This window comes from Onychomys torridus, chromosome 9 (genome assembly GCF_903995425.1).
Source record: "Onychomys torridus chromosome 9, mOncTor1.1, whole genome shotgun sequence".
NCBI classification, from domain to species: domain Eukaryota; kingdom Metazoa; phylum Chordata; class Mammalia; order Rodentia; family Cricetidae; genus Onychomys; species Onychomys torridus.
Window position 1 is genome coordinate 53,227,121 of NC_050451.1, and position 12,097 is coordinate 53,239,217.

The window sequence follows — 12,097 nt, forward strand, 5'->3', positions numbered from 1 at the left end:
AAACTACAAGAAAACTCCAAACATGGCCATAGAGATGGTTCAGTGGGAAAAGGCTCTGGGTGGCAAGCCTGATGACCTGGATTCCATCCCTAGGACCTACATAGAAGGAGAGAATTGACTCCTGAATGTTGTCTTTTGACAAATGCTTCTACAGGTGTGTAGACACACACATACAATAAATAAATAAACAAACAAATAAATAAATGAATAGGGGGAAAAGCCCAACACAAAAAAGGAGCTTTGGGGTATATGTATCTTTCCAGCTCACTAGCCCGTTCCCGTTCTCAGAAGTGACTTTCTTTCTTTTTTTTTCTTTTGTGTTTTGAGACAGAGTTTCTCTATGGATCCCTGGCTATACTGGAACTCACTCTAAAGACAGAGCAGGCCTTGAACTCACAGCGATTGGCCTACCTTTGCCTCTGGAGTACTGGGACTAAAGGCATGCACCACCACGCCCAGCTGCCTTTCTCTTTTTAAATAAACTATCTCTATTTATCTAAAAAAATAATAAAAGTAAGGCTGGGAATGTAATTCAAGGGTAGAACGCTTGCCTGACATGCATAGAACCTTAATTTCAATCTCCAGAGCCCCGCCACTCTTCCTCTCCCCTCAAAAAAAGAAAGAAAGAAGCAAAGAAAGAAAGAAGGGAGAGGGAGGTGCAGAACCGGTACAGCTGACTACAAGTTCCAGAGAGCGACGCGCGAATTTTCCCGCCAGCTCCTTGGCCCGCCTTTCGAGAACTACAAATCCCAGCATGCCCGGGGATGCACCGGTCCTCGCCCCTCGCCGGTTCCGCCCCCTTTCCCCACAGCCCCCGCCCGCCGGGCTGGTCTCGGAGAGTTTGTTCGGTGGCCGTGGCCGACGGAGGTGCAACGAGAACTCCAGCAGCGGCACGATGGGTGACTCCAAAGTGAAAGTGGCGGTGCGGGTCCGGCCAATGAACCGACGAGGTGAGCGCTCGTCCCGGGTCGGGGGCGACAGGTGCCTGTGGTGCTAGCGCCTCGGCGTCCCGGGGGGTCCCAGGCGGGCAGCCCTCACCGCGCGTGCGCCCTCGACGGCGCGGCCGGGCCCTTAGCCCTCCGCCCCGCCAGCTGTCATCGCGCTGGCCAGGCCTTGGGCCGCTCTGGCCTCGCAGCCCGCCTGTGCACGCAGCTCTCCGGGCGGACAGCCCCACTTTTCGATTTTCCACGTTCCATTACTTGAACCTGCTCCTTGTGGCCGTTTGCCGAAAAGGAAGGACGTGCATTCTTAGAGTCTTCTGGTTTGTGATTGTGGAGAGTTGTTGTTGTTGGTGGTTTTTTCTTTCTTTCTTTCTTTTTTTTCCTTTTGCTTGAAGTGATAGTCATCAACTCAACAATAAATTGTCTCGGTGCCAAGATTCTTGGGAAATTGTATCTTTTAAACATGTTCTGAAGTCCGTAGGGAGGGTAGAGAAAGTAGATAAACCCCAGGACACGTAAGTCATCTTTCCAAGTTGGACGGACTAAAGCCCAACTCAAGTCCCCAGAGTAGCTGGATTTTGCCGTTGCGGTTTCACCAGAGGCTGCCGGGGCAGGGTGCTTTAAATGAGGTGATGTGTTTGAAAACACTTTATGTTCAAGTCTTGTTACTGAGGTTGCTGTTTCGCTCCTCGGACATGGAATTGCAGTTAATTGATTAGACTACTGACTAGCTAGAATCGTTTTCAAGTGCCGGGATCACTTTCTAAGGTTTCTTGTTTGTTTTACTGGGTTCAAAATCTAGTGTGTAGGAGATACAGTTTTTCTGTCTCCTTGCCCTTTTGTGTATCTAGTGAGGTAAGCAGGTGAAACAGTTGACAGAGATTTTTCTGGTTGGTTGTTCTGTGGGAAGTTAGTTGGTTTTTCTGTTTCTTGGTGTTGGTTTGCCCACCAGAACCTGCCTAAGTCTATGAAGCAAGTTTTCCCCTGGAGACTTAACTTTTTAAGCTTTCAGCTAATTGCCTTCTTGCGTCCAGGCTCTCACACAACAGAGTAACACAGAACTCTGAAAGTTTTCAAAAGCTTCCATTTTTTGAGTACTCAGACACCTCCTTTATTTTAAGTTCAATTCAACCTTACTGTGATCATCACCATGATTAAGAAAAAACAAAAACAAAAAGCAAAACAGGCCAGATGAAACCCGACTTATCTGGGAATGATTCAGAAAGGATGGGTTCAGCACATTCTTAAAATTTCCTTCTTGCAACACACTTGGAAATGTCAGTGCTGAAAGGAGGCCGCTCACCGGCCACCTCAGCAGGGCTTGGTGCAGAGAGCTGGAGCGGGACTCCTCTTCCTGGTTTTCTGTTACAGGGAGGAAGCTGCTCTCTTCATTTACCGTGGTTGTAATTCTGACAGTGGTTGTTAATAATGCTCAGAGTTTTGAGACACCTATGGAATGATTTTAGGCATGGAGTGCGTGTGAGCCGTTCTTGGATTATCTTCCTACCCCCCTCCTTCTCTCCTTCCTTCCCCTTTTCTTGAGACTTTTTCTTGGGTCTTTCTACCTACCCCTGGCTGCCCTGGAACTCACTCTGTAGCCCCGGGCTGGCCACGAACTCACAGAAATCTGCCTTTCTCTGCTTCTCAAGTGCTGGGATTAAAGGCGTGGGCCACCAAGCTTGACGCTTCCTTTCTTTTTTTAGATGTAGGTGCTACGGATCTGAACCCTGGTCCTCACTTGTGTAGCATATGTTTTGTCCACTGTGCCACCCCACCCCTCCCATTCTTTTTCCATTATTTATTTATTTATAGACAGTTTCCATAAGTCGACCTGGTTGACCTGGAACTTGGGGTCATCCTCCTGCCTCAGCCTCCTGAGTGTTGGGACTTCAGGGGTGCACCAACCACTCCTGGCTGAACACACTTTAAAATGAGTGTTTACAGTTTGGCTCCGTTGTCTGATGACACACTGCCCCCTAGTCTCTTGGCTTACTCTGTCTTCTGTCTTCTGTTGTCTGATATGCACCGGGGCTTGCCTTTCCAGTGATCATCATGGGTAATTTCTTCATCAACATTATTATGCAATATAAGAGAGAGGAATTTTAAAGCCCGTGATTTCTGAGTTGGCATCTTGAAAGTTACTGTGAAAAGGCAGTAACAGAATTGAGCTCCTTTTTGCTGAGTTTGAAAGAATCTTACTGCTTCAAACATTACTTCTGGGACAATTAATGTTTTAAGTGATAGCATGTGGCTGTCAAGTAGTTGGGTCTGGTCCTGGGTGCTCCTGACTTAGGGTGCGTGTGCAGGAAGCATCCTGAGGATTGACATGGAGACAGGCTGGGAATGGGTCACTGGGATGTACTCATAGACTCTGCTGTTTGAAATGACGTTAATGTCTTTTGAGAGAAGTCTGGAGATGGCCAGAACCCTTTGGTGTAGGCTTCAGTTCTTTGTGTAACTCAGAGGCTGGTTGTGTTTAGGGGCTTCAGCTTTTCTGCTCAGTTGTCCATGGGTTTGGCAAACTTGGTTGAACATCATGCAGGAGACCCACCTGCAATAATAACTAGATTTATAATGGCTAATTTGTCGAGATAAAGAAGGAGGAGTGTGTGTGTGTGTGTGTGTGTGTGTGTGTGTGTGTGTGTGTATGTCAGTGTCTGTTATCTCAGCACTTGGAAGGTAGAGGCAGGAAGATTTTAGCTTGAGGTGAGTCTGGGTTGTATACATAGTGAAATTGCTTTTTAAAAAGGTAGAACATTCCCTATCTTCTCTGCTAGCCAACTAACCTTCTTCCTCCTGGCCTGTTTTTCATCGTTTTTTTCTTTGGTGGTACTGGGAACTTAACCAAGGCCTTGCGTATACTAATACTTCCATTCTAGTGTTATGCTCACAGGCATGTGTAGTCTTACATAGTCTAAACATTACAGCTTTTGGTCCTCTGAAATAGTAAGCTAAACTGCTAAAGGTGCCGGCGGCGGCGGCCGCTAATCCCAGCACTTGGGAGGCAGAGCCAGGCGGATCTCTGTGAGTTCGAGGCCAGCCTGGGCTCCAGAGTGAATTCCAGGAAAGGGGCAAAGCTACACAGAGAAACACTGTCTTGAAAAACAAAACAACAACAAAACAAAACAAACAAACAAAAAACAAACTGCTAAAGGAAAGGAGTAACTTTAGTTTCTTAAAAGATCTTAAAGTTGTATTTACAGATGATGTCTTTTTTTTTTTTGTTGTTATTGTTTTGAGAATTGTTCTCAGGTGACTCACTGAGGCTGGCCTCAGACTTGCTGTGTAGCTGAGGCTATCCTTGAACCGATCCTTCTGCCTTTAAGTACTGAGATTACAGACTTGCTCTATCATGCTCAGCTTTGGTCTATTCTTTTAGACTGTACAACTCAGCAGGTAAGTTTTACGCCCTTCCACATGCTGCACAGAAGACCTTTTCATATATTATTAATCAATCTAATAATTAAATAACCTGAAAGGTAATTATTTATTATTTTTGTCTTTTGAGACAGGGTTTCTCTGTGTAGCCTTTGGTTGTCCTGGAACTCACTCTGTAGACCAAGCTGGCCTTGAACTCACAGAGACTTACATGCCTGTGCCTCTCGAGTGCTGGGATTAAAGGCATGCACCACCACTTCTTGCCCAGCTATTTATTTTGATTTATGTGCATGAGTGTTTCACCTGCATATATGTATATGCACCATATGGGTGGAGTATCCCAAGAGGCCAGAGGAGGGGGTTGGATCCCCTGGAGTTGGAGTTAGAGGTGTTGTAAATTTTCATATGGGTTCTGGGAACTGAATCTTGGTCCTCTGCTAAAGTAGCTAGTGCTTGTAACCACTGAACCATCTCTTCAGCTTCTCTGGACATTTTCTAAGCATAATTTCCATTATTATATCAGGTACACACTCCTTTTCAGGAATTTGACATTTTATATAGTTGGGTAGTTTAAAATAAAAAAAAAAATAGGTAAATGAATATTGACTACTTCCCAAGTCTCTAGCTCATACTAGATTGCAGGAGAGCCTCAATCAAGGAACTGCCAATTTTAGAATATGTGCAAGATTATCCAGGAAGAGAAATAAAGTATAAAGTGCTTGGAAAATACCTTTGCCTAAGGGAATGGAACAGAAAATTATGTTAAAAGTTGAGCCAGAAGGGATTATCTCAGGTATTCCTGAGCAAAGGTGATATGTCTCTTTCAGAAGGTATTTCCAGTGAGTTTAAAATGTGCACTTCTGCAGTGTTTCATGCAGGGAAAACACAAGAAAGGAAGAAATGATATCCAGAAGAATCAGCGCTTTCATAATTCACGGTCTTAAGGGATGAGTGGAAAGACCATGGCATAGCCCTTGAAAGCCGTATCAGCCAAGGCAGACATGCTCTGAATGGGAAGAACAGAACTTTAAACCGGTGTGTGTGTGTGTGTGTGTGTGTGTGTGTGTGTGTGTGTGTGTGTGTGTAAGAAGGAATCTATTAGTGTGGCTGTGGCTGAGTAGAAACCATGTAGTATAGGGGCCAGAGCTAGAAGAAGCTGGGAAAGGAAATGGACTGCTCTGGTGGAGAGGATTTTGCCAAAGACATTGTTTGTGTTGCCCAGTGTTGTCTGTGTCTTCAAGTGTGCTCTATAGTTTCTGTATGAGGAAATGCCTGTTATGTGAGGAGATGAAAAGATAAACAGGTATAGCCGACTGCTACTTATTAAGTGCCAGGTGAGTGACAGGGACAGGGAGGAATTTAGGGGAGTTGAAAGACTTCTGCATGCCTGGTGATGAAGAGAAATCTTCACTGTGGAGGGCAGATCTCGGTTACAAAACATTCCCAGCAGGAGGCCTATGATTTCCACGGGTGCGGAGGGAAGGCCTTAGTTCTCTAAGGAGGAAGTATGGCCTGGGAGCCAAGCACAAAGGACAAGAATGTGCAAGGCTTGTTTAGGCAGCGGAGACAGGCTTGGCCTGTCCCAAAGGAGGATTCCACAGGTTGACTGGAGGAGGGGATGAGGAGGGCTGGGTGAAGCATGGGACCTCTTCTGACAGCTGGGCCAGGAGTCAGCTTAGGTGGCTGGTGTCTTTAGATTTTTAGAATGTCATGTGGCCACAGTCATGAAGGAGAAAGACTGCAAGGAAAGTTCAGAAGACTAAATAGATGACCCTAAACCCACTTGATAGAAATGTAATCAGGTGAATAAGAAGTCAGAGGAGGCTGGCCTTACTCAGTAGCCTTGATTCTTTTTTTTTTTTTTTTTTTTTTTTTTTTTGTTTTTTGAGACAGGGTTTCTCCATAGCTTTGGAGCCTGTCCTGGACTAGCTCTAGCTCTGTAGACCAGGCTGGCCTCGAACTCACAGAGATCCTCCTGCCTCGGCCTCCCGAGTGCTGGGATTACAGGTGTGCGCCACCACCGCCCGGCAGCCTTCATTCTTAAGACATGGGGAAACAGGAAATGGGAAACTTAGAAGACCCTTCCCATCAAGAAAGAGATAGGAGGGTGTTTTTAGGAAGCAAGGTTTTTGACCTCGAAGATGGCCAGAGGGAGGCTTTGGATCATTCAGAAAGACACCTGGCAAGTGTGGAGCCTTGGGTGGCTGAGGCTGGAAATTTCTGACAGGGTTTACTGAAACAGAAGGTACTTGTTTGCTGTAATCCGCCTGATGTGCCAATATCCAGTGAGACACCCCAACCATTACAACATTGTTCCTGCCATCAGTCCAGGGACAGAGCTGCGAAGCTTGGGTTTGTACACAGAGGACCGGGGCCCTTTGCTGAAGGTGCATGTCTGTGACACATGACTTTGTTACAACCTGTGTTACTGTTTTCCTGTCACCTCTGTGAAACCATGACTAACCCTCCAGTTTTCCCCTTCTTCAGTTCTGAATGTGGGAGGAACCACTGACAAAGCTATTACTTAAGGAGATGAATTGAGGCATTTATTGAGTGGACACAGATTTATTGATCTCTGCTCACTGATGGCAGGACATGTTCTTTGCAGAAACTTGGCAGAGCTAGGTAGTGCCTCCTGGGGAAGTATGAAGTTGGCTTACCAAGACAAAGATCTGTGACTGAATGGTGCTAGGCTTTCACTCATGCAAGCTGTAGGTAGCTTTAGGAAGTGGTATTCATTAGCCTATCCAGTTCCAAGTCTTTTTAGGTTTTTCGAGATCGGGTTTCTCTGTGTAGCCCTGGCTGTCCTGGAACTAGCTCTGTAGATGAGGCTGGCCGTGGACTTTAAATGCCTGTGCCACCACCGCCTGCCAGTTTAAGTCTTGATAGAAGAAAAACTATAACTACCTTTTCTATTTTCCCTTTGGTGGGCTAGGGATTGAACCCTGAGTGTGTATGCGTGTGGGCATGCCCCACTAGTACATGTGTGGAGGGCAAAGGACAAATTGTGTAGATCGGGGGCTCCAACTCAGGCTGTAAGCACCTTTACCCACTGAGCCAGCCATCTTGCTGGCCCTCCGATAGTCATCTGTCAAACACTGCTCTCTCTAGTAGTTGTTCTGAGTTCTTGCTTGTTGCTGGGGCTTGAGCCCAGGGCCTTTCACATTGTATGAGGCTTCATCATTAACCCAGTTCCAGGGCTTTCTATTTGTGAATTACAGAGTTTACTGTGTTTTGTTTTTCCCCTTCAAAGTAAACTCTTACAAACTAGCCAGGATGGTTGCAGACTTGCCATTGTCCTGCCTCAGCTTCCTGAGTGCTGGCATGCTCCTGGTGCAGGTCTAGTTTTATTTTGTTTTTAGACAGACTCTTAGTGTATAGCGTGCCTGTCCTGGTACTTGTTATGCAGACCAGGCTGGCCTTGAACTCATAAAGATCTGCCTGCTTCTGCCTCCTAACTGCTGGGATTAAGTGTGTGCACCATCACACCTGGCTCACCTAAAGGTTTTTTAAAAAAATACATAATTTTAATGTATTCTTCAAACTGAACTTGGAAATGCCTTTGTAGAATTTCTGTATATTCCAATCACAGAGAAGGAGCTTAGTGTTGTTGGATAATCAGACTAGTATTTTGGGAGCCTGCCATTAAAGCCATGCTTTCATTGGGCCTCTCAGGAACTAGTTAGACCTAAGACAGATGGTGGTCAGAGGAACCTGACAGTTCTGAGAGGCACGCTCTCTTGCTTCTCTTTGCACAGGGTATCACTGTGTAGCCCAGGCTGGCCTCAAATTCACCACAGTCCCTCTGCCTGGGTCTCCTGAGTGATGAGAGTGCACACAGGCACAATGAGAGTAAGTTACCATCTTCCTACCAAAGGAACTCAGGTTACAGCAGGTGGCACAGACCAATTCTTTATCAGGCCACATATGCATGTGCGGCAATGACAGTGAGTTATGATGCAAAGCAATGGGGCTTGGGTTCGAAAATGCCTTGTCAGCAGCACTGGCCGTCATCCTTGCCTCCAAGCCCCACAGAAGTGATGTGGAGGAATTCAAATGAATGCTACAAGGGAAGTGAGTTCAGGAGCTCTCCATCTGAGGAGCTCTGAGCCCGTGGAGTCCTCTGCAGCTTCTGCTTTAGAGGACTGGGTGCGTGCTGGCAGCAGTAGCCGAGAAGTGCAGCAGAGGCAGGTTTTAGGGAGATGGTGGAGATGATGAGCGCTGCTTTGAATTGTTAGCCAACTTGAGTCAATGCTCATATGCTAGGAATTATGTCTACACCCGTGAGTTAGCTGTTGCTGGTGCTGGGAAGAAACTCAGTGGTTACCCGTAGCTAAACGGACAAAGGCAGTTGTTTCAGCTTAGGGACTGGGGGTCCGTAGAGACCTGGAGTCATACCGTAGAAAAGAGAATTTATGTTAGGGCCTGTGTGAAGGAGGTCACAGAGGCCAAGATGAGGGGACCCAAGAGCATGAGGTGGCAGTAATGCTGAGTAAGACCAGGGAGACAAAATGTGTCACAGAATAATTGGCCTGCAGTCAGATGTCACAGGAGTGGCCAGTGGCTTTGACCTCATGGCATCAATGGTAATTTTCAGAGTAACATTGGTGGTGGGTGTGGGCAGTGTGTTGAGGAGTTAGTGGGCATGCCAGTATTGAGATTGAGAGTCTCCATGAATATTCTCTAGATCCCCGGGGACAGGAAGGTAGGAGTGGTGTCTAGAGGACCAGGCAGCTACTGCCAGGACTTTCCAGCCTCTTACTGGTTTAATTTCTTCTTAAAGTCTGAGAGATATTTGGGCCACTTATACACAGAAAGCAGACAGAGGGAAAGCTTTGAAATGTGAGAGGAAGAGAATGGTTCCTCCAACCAGGAGGTCCTGGAAAGCTTCATTTTCTTGGCAAGATTAAAATGTGAAGAGTTGAAAGTGAGGAGAATTGGGTGAGCTGAAAGGATCAGAGACAGTGTGGAGAAATGTGCCTGAAGGGGGCTGTGGATGTAGCTTAGTTGGTAGAATGTTTGCTTAGCAAGCATGGAGCCTGGCTTCCACCCCCAACACCATATAAAATAGGTGTGGTGGTGCACGCCTGTAGTCCCCAAAGGAGGAGGAGCTCAAGGTCATCCCTTGGCAGCCACCTGGAACACAATAAATCCTGTCTGAAATGAAACGTAAGCACTTGAAGGACTCCAGCAGTATTTTATATCTATTGAGGGTAGTAGAGCTATATATAGGACTTTTTAAGTTCCCTCCCCTCCCTCTCTCCCTCTCTTCCTCCCTCCCTCCCTCCCTCCCTCCCTCCTTTCCTCCTTCCTTCCCTCCCTCCTCTCTCCTTCCTTCCCTCCCTCCCTCTCTCCTTCCCTCTTTCTCTCCCTCCCTCCTTCCTTTCCTCCCTCCTCCCTCCTTCCTTCCTTCCCTCCCTCCTTCCCTCCCTCCCTCCCTTTTTATCTTGCCCAGGCTGGCCTTAGCCTCCTGAGTAGTTAGGACTGCAGCTGTGTGCCACCATGCCTGGCTCTTCCTCCTCCTTTTAAAATGTAGATAAGGTTTACGTACCAAAACTGTACTCTTCAGTGTCTTGGGACACTCAGAGCTTCCTCCAAGCAGCAGCCACTCCCCATTCCTGGATCCCTTTTCATTTTGGAGGATTTACCTGTTCAGGCATTTTGTAAATGTCATACGACATGGAATAGACTTCTTCCAGTTGGCATAATGAGTTCAGGGCTTGTCTGTGCTGTATAGCATGAACCAAAACTCCATTCTTTTTTATGTCTGAATAATATTTGATTATGCCTCATTTAGTTTATTCGTTGACTAGTTGATGGGCATTTGACTTGTTCCCACCTTTTGGCTATTATGAGTCAAGCTGCTATGAACATTTGAGTGTAAGTTTATTGATTGATTGATTGTTTTTTAAGATAAGGGTCACTATGTAGCTCAGGCTTGCCTGGAACTCACTTTGTATACCAGGCTAGCCTTGAACTTACAGAGTTCTGCCTGCCTCTGCCTCCAGGATGCTGGGACTAAAGGTATGTCCCACCATGCCTGGCATAAGTTCAGCTTTTTGACTCAGGTTCTTATGTGGCCCAGCTAGTCCTTGAACTCTTATTCAACCTGTCTCTACCTCCATCTCTACCTCCCTCCTCTCTGGTGCTGACATCATAGGCTGTGTCACTTTGCCCGGCTTGTGTCCAAGTTTTGTATGGAGGTGTGTATTCATCTATTTTGTGTATGCGTGGATACAGAAGTGGAGTTGCTCTGGCATACAACAGTTCTTACTTTTGGGAACCGCTGATCTATACAGTAATGTTCCTGCATCACTCTATAACCCCTCGTCAGTGCATGGAGGCTCCAAGTCCTTCCCAGCGATGCTCACACTCAGTATGCAGTTCTAGGACTGACCCCAGGGCCTTGCACTGCTCTGCTATTGAGCTTTTCTTCCAGCCCTGCCTTAGAGGGTTTTAATCACCCCTTTGCAAATCCTGAGGTTTGTTTGTTTTGAGTGTTTGGGACCACATAAAGTTATTGTAACTTTTCATTCTGTCCCCTCTTCCCCTTAGCCCACATCACCTCTTCATTTCATCTTTTTAGTGCTCCCCCATAGTAGAGCTCAATTCCGTTGCCATCATTTATTAGTTGAGTAGAGTTTGATATCCACTAATATATAAAGGTAGAGATTACTTCTAATATGTATTTACATGTTAATGTATGGAAGGCCATTTTGCTTTCTTTGAAAAGTATTACATGTATTTATCAGGGAGCAGCACATGTGGAGGTCAGAGGACAACCACTAGGAATTGTCTTCTGTCACGTGCATCCTGGGCATTAAACTCAGGCTAGGCGCAGGTGCCTTTTCCCACTGAGCCGTCCTCCAGCTCCCAGTTTGCTTTTTACTTACATGGTGTTGCCAGTCCCCCCTGCCCCAACCTGGAACATGGACCACAATAAGAAGGGTCCAGAAACCTGCAAGTAAAAAGTGTAAGCCACTTCCATAAGCAGTGTAGGTAAATGAAGGGTTGGGCTTGTAACATAGATGACTTGAAAACAGGACCACACATTACCTGCAGACTTTATAATTAAAAACTGAATCTCATAAGTAATTTATTATCTCCCTTTACCAAATGGACCCTAGAGGTGTTGAAGAGTCACTTAGGGCTAGCCTTTTTAGTGACATAATTGGTAAGTAGAGGGAGGGCATGGGCAATCTGGTTTGGAAATTAGAAAGGCAGATTACCAGATGGGCATCTCTGATACTTCACTCATAAGTGAACGATCCATTTCCACAGACAGAACATGAGTTACATAAGGGGAGTGTCCCAGGCCCTGCCCATATTTTACTATGAAGTCATTGGGGTGCAAGCCATGACCGATTTGTACATCGAAGAAAGACTTGTTTCAAATCATTGCTCACTCTTACATGGTGACTAATACACTGGCTGAATAAGCAGAGGTGTTAATTGTTGATACTTAATACTATGAATAATTCGACATGGAAAGGCATCCTACTTGGGGATACTGGCCTGTAATAGTTTGGGAGCCTTTGATGCTAATACGGAACATTACCTGCCCCTTTAAAAAGTCTTACAAGTATATCAAAGCACCCATAGTCCTGAGGATTATAAAGTCTCTTAAAGTCTGCTTAGTCATAACATAATATATTACTGATGGTTTCTAGTTGGTTGTTGGATATAGTGTTATTTAAATCTTGTTACTTTAGGTTTCATTTTGAATAAACATGCCCATGTTACTTATTGTAACAACGACCAGTATTTGGTAATATTGT

The 12,097-nt window shown here is 45.8% G+C and overlaps 1 protein-coding gene across 2 annotated transcripts in view; it reads left to right on the forward strand.

Moving 5' to 3' along the window:
- The first annotated feature begins 811 nt into the window (after window positions 1-811).
- Window positions 812-12,097, forward strand: part of Kif13b (kinesin family member 13B) — a 157,191-nt gene continuing 145,905 nt past the window's right edge. Inside the window, exon 1 of one of the 2 annotated variants that reach the window (XM_036198619.1) lies at window positions 812-950. In XM_036198619.1, coding sequence (XP_036054512.1) covers window positions 896-950 — 55 coding nt within the window. In that variant the 5' untranslated portion in view covers window positions 812-895. Of the gene's footprint in view, window positions 951-1,240; window positions 1,262-12,097 lie in introns of those variants that run through there. The other variant, XM_036198621.1, reaches the window with a different exon arrangement.